Raw genomic sequence first — 5,000 nt, forward strand, 5'->3', positions numbered from 1 at the left:
TTTGCAGTGGTAACAGCATATTGGACCTGGACAGTTGTCATCTCCTTGATGACCTGTTGTACCACACTTTACACATATTCTTGGTTGTCCATTTTCTTTAAAACGGCAAGAGTTGGCTCCATGCCCATAACTCTGGCAGTGGAAGCACCGCATAGGGTTGGGCACATATGGCTTTACCTTGAGGTGGTACCATGCTAACGTAACTGATTCTGGAAGGACCAACGTGTTAAAAGTTAGAAGAAGAACTGGTGTCAACTGTTCCAAACTATCAACCTTCTTCTTAAAACGTTTTACTGCCACTACATTAAAATTCTCTAGTTCCTCTAACAGTTTCTCCTCAGAATACCTCATCAGGTCTCGGGAAAAGACAATTCCCTTACACTGATTGAGGGTTTTGTGAGGAGAACATGAAACTTGAGCCCCAGGAATGTCGCATATCGCACGCAGACGGTCACTCTCGTCTGGTGACGAAACCTCAACTATCAAGCTACCATCTCGCTGTGGGGTGATGCGAGGATCACGTTGACATACTTCAACTATTTTCCGATGTACATAAAAAATATCAAGATCCAAGATTGATACACCATCAATGGTCTTCACTACTAGGTACTTATTATATGAAATGCTTTCATATTTACCAGGGTAAGATTTCCTTAGTGGATTGAGGAGGACTTTTCCCCTTCTTACCTGGTTTGGGAGCCTGGAAACCATTACGATTCCCATTCTTGCCCTTTGGAAGCTGGAAAGGTTCCAGAGTGACAACATGTGATGTTCCAGAAGGAATGGTCGGGGGATTGCGTAGGTCGTCAGGGAGGGAGCTTGATCTTTGTAAATTTGTAGTACTCATACAAATTGGAATTGTTCATTTCCTCACCCCCCCCATCCACCATGGAGTCCAACGAGGGGAAGCTATAGTTGGGGCTCAAAATCTCCCAACAGCCACAGGGGTAATGAGGAAATATATGTAGCCACTATTACAGTACTGATGGCAGTCGTGGGACATATGCACTAACGACTGACTTGACTTGACCCTAGCCATATTTGACCAGCCGATTGACTTGACCAGGCCTTGATCAAGCTGCCCGTCTAACCAGAATAATGGACCAAAGAGGTGTGTTGCTAGCTGCAGGGCGCAGCGTGCAGCATCACTCAACCTCCAGGACTCCTGTCTCCTGGTAATACGGGATGCCACGCACGGCAAACACACGTGGCAGAGTTCTCCCTGGTCCAAGATGGAATGAACCAGGGGTGGGTGCACCATCCCCTCTCTTAGGCCTTGGTGCACCAGGAAGCCATTTTGTCTCATCCCTCACAGGTGACCCCTCTAGTATGGGTAGCCCTCTGGTCCGGCTCACCAGATCATTGGGACCTCAAGCCCCCCCAACGCGGCAAGGCGGCTTCCGTTAGGGGGGTTTGGGGCAGGATCCACGTGCAACCCCTCGCAGCTGCAGCATTTGATGCTCTCCTTGCATTTGGCGAGGAAGTGGCCTTCGCCACCGCAACGGAAGTATGCCTGTGTTTGGTGTGTTCAAACCTGTAGTACTTGACGCATTGTTTAATCTAAATAAAGCACTCTGGTTCGATATTGTAAGTTGCGACAGATGTATTGAACATGTAAACGTCAAAAACAATGACAACGTTCTTGGCGGATACTTCCTGGCCGATAGATTCACACGGTCGTGGAAATATTGTCCTGTCGATCTTTTTAGCCACAACCGTGCACTTAACCTTCATTTCCGGAGAGGGGACGGGAGTAAAACCATGTTCTTTCAGTTTTCTTTGGCCTCTGGTCGAGAAGAATGGGGTCAGTTGTTCAGGTTTGGCTACCGTCATTTGAAGCCAGAGTGGATTTTGAAGAGGTGTGTGATTGCCACCTCAGTGATGGTGAAGATCTGGAGAGCCACCTCACAAGAGATGGGCTCTCCAGCATATGATAATTTGATGATATGTCCCATAATCATGCCATAACTTGGGTGTTATGACGGGTCAAGTTCTTCAGTCTAGCAGGTGCTAATTAGACAGAACGAGGTAAGGTGGCTGAAGGCGTCAAAAAGGGAGGGGCTCCTACCTGCCTACTCGTTTTCTATAAGAAATTTACTAGAGTGCCAGTCATGAGATGGTCTGCCATACCAGTCCCTAAACAAAAGGATGGCAACTCGAAGGCACCATAAGGCAGTCACACTAAGGTCCCAAAGACACACCTTCCCCTGCGGGAAGTAAAGGTCTGAAATTTAGGAACGAACTATTGTCTCCCCAAGAGGATGACTAATATGACAAGAGTAATTTTTGCAGGCTCTGAATAACATACCGATTATCACTTAAACAAATAATACAAAATTTTGTGGCATTTAAATGTCCAGTGTAATCAAGTGGTGAACGCTAGAACCCTGCCTCGTGTGTGTAGATATAAAATAAAGGATGGGTAAAAAAGCAAACCCTGATATTAGTGGTGACTCTAGTTTGATGGATTAGGAATAAGAATACGTAAAAGTAACAGGACTTTGGGAATTTCAAGGGATGTTACTCTTTCCAGCGATGGCACTCAACCAGGCTTAATTCATCCTTTCATAATGTGTATGTGCTAATTGTCTGAGGTGTACATACATATATTGATTACACTTACCACTTCATTATGCAATTGAACGCCAACTCACTTCCTAATTAAGACATAACTTTTACTTGTTCATTTTAAGTTCAACGTTCAATTTTCAGTTCCCTTATTAAAAGTTGTTAATTAGCTGACTCACAAACGATAACAATATCTTTCCCAGATGTATCCTCTAGGCACCAGGCAAATTTGGTGAAACAGTATAGCACCTTTTTTGAACTGACATTTTATTGGTTTCTGCATAATAATGAACATCTCAATTTGCAATAGACTTAAATACCTGACTTGCAAATTGCTACCAATGCTGTACAGAGTTAAATATCTATTCATTATACATGAATGTCATACACCAAGGCTTCATTTGCTTATGGGCTGTCTACCCGTTCTGGTTTATTAGTATCATCTTGAAATTCTGTTGAAAATTACTGTGAAAGCTAGCCCAATCCCTGATCGGGCTAGCTAGCCCAATTCCTGATTGTGTTTGAGATGCCCTTTGAGACGGATTTTGTCAATAGTTTAGAGATAGCCAACAGAAGCCTTACAGGTCAGCCATTCTTTGGAACAGTTGTATTCCCCTTTTTGTTATTTTCCACTTTTAAAAACCTTTTCATTTCCTCGACTATGTGGGCGAAAAGGTTTTTGTTGCATGTTCTTATGTCGCTTGGACTGACTTGATTACTATGAAAATCTGCAACTACTTTGATAATTTCACGCCTGTTATTGTCATGATTTCTCCATCGTTTGATCTTGAAAATAATATTTTTTGGTATTGGTAATGTGGAACAATGATTTTTTTTTTTTTTTGCGTCTTTTATTTGTTATTTCCTTACTGACATCATGTTTCCTCCACTTTTGCATACATTTAAATTCTACTATAAACTGACTGAACTTTTACATATCATATTTACTGCAATCTGTCTGATCTAATTTGGTCAATGTCCCTTCACCATCGAGGATAAGGAATCAGTGTAAATGTTAAGGCTGAAATCTGTTGCCTGATTCCTTAATTTTGTTAAGGTTAGGAGTGGCTTTTATGCGATGTTTCCATTACCCTTCTGTGCTATAATTTCACTTACAACGGTTTGGCCCCTAACAGCATTTGTTTTATTAAGAACGCACATTTATTATAACATGCAGTCTGTTTATAATAAGGGGTTAACATTCATTTTGAAAATATAAACCATTGTGAATAAACAGTGTGATTATACATATATACACCTTGTGCAGTGTGTAAACATAGACATAGATGTGCTTCTATCGAATTATACTTACTTATGCAGTACAAATAATGGACACAGACTTTTGAATTTATAAATATATATAAATCTCTCTCTCTCTCTCTCTCTCTCTCTCTCTCTCTCTCTCTCTCTCTCTCTCTCTCTCTCTCTCTCTCTATATATATATATATATATATATATATATATATATATATATACACACACACACGCACACACATACATACATATATGCATATATACATATATACATGTACTTATATATATATATATATATATATATATATATATATATATATATATATATATATATATATATATATATTATATATATAAAACGAGAAAAAGAGAGAAAGAGAGAGAGAGAGACAGAAAGCAGACAACACACCCACAAAACGAAAAATAAACACATACATGCATACATAAGCATATATCTCATCTCATCATCTCAAGGGGTAACGCCAAGGGGGGCGCATGGCTGCATCCATTTTCCCCTTCCCACCCCGAAGGTCCCAAATAGTAAGTTCCAGGCAAACCCCTGGGCCCACCTAATTCTCGGACAGGTCCGTTGCCCTCCCCAAGCAGCCTCCGGGGTCGTTAAGGCCTCCACCCAAGAGCCCATTCCAAATGCAATAGCAGGTTCCCAGTCATTCTCACGTTGCACCCAACGTCCCCCATGACCCGGTAAAGATGAGACTCCAAGGCATAGACAGGGTGGGTTTCCCCTTCAATAAAGAAAAGTAGTTGGTTTTTGGTCCAAAGCTCGTTGATCGATTTGAGGCTCGTTGAAGCCCAAACCCGTTGCTGATTTCTTGGCGAAACCCCAGGGTGGGGACTATGTCCCCAAGGGTATGCAAAGGGCTTCGCCTCATTGCAAATGCTTAAAGAGCCCCAACAAGGGACTAAAGGGGATAAGGGGAGGAAAAGCAATGTCGAGACTTGATAATGTTTTGTTGCTCTCCCCTGACTTTGGCAAGTAGCAGCCAATTACCAGTCCTTGCAGGTGTTAAAAAGTGTGGTGCAAGGACACACCCTGCACACCCTAAATTTTGAAAACAGTTTACAACATTTCAGTACGGGTATATAAGCTTGCTTTTAGGCAAAATCTGTGTCATTTTTCCCCCTAAGTCTCACGTCCCATAGTATTTCGATACCAA

General features: G+C 41.9%; 1 protein-coding gene across 1 annotated transcript in view; it reads left to right on the forward strand.

Annotated features, from left to right (window-relative positions):
- Window positions 1-1,540, forward strand: part of LOC119575596 (tachykinin-like peptides receptor 86C) — a 39,846-nt gene extending 38,306 nt beyond the window's left edge. Inside the window, exon 3 of the mRNA XM_037923242.1 lies at window positions 1,408-1,540. Within this exon, the coding sequence (XP_037779170.1) occupies window positions 1,408-1,540 (133 nt within the window). The remainder of the gene's footprint in view (window positions 1-1,407) is intronic.
- The last annotated feature ends 3,460 nt before the right edge of the window (window positions 1,541-5,000 follow it).

Source organism: Penaeus monodon, chromosome 7, assembly GCF_015228065.2.
Source record: "Penaeus monodon isolate SGIC_2016 chromosome 7, NSTDA_Pmon_1, whole genome shotgun sequence".
Taxonomy (NCBI): Eukaryota; Metazoa; Arthropoda; class Malacostraca; order Decapoda; family Penaeidae; genus Penaeus; species Penaeus monodon.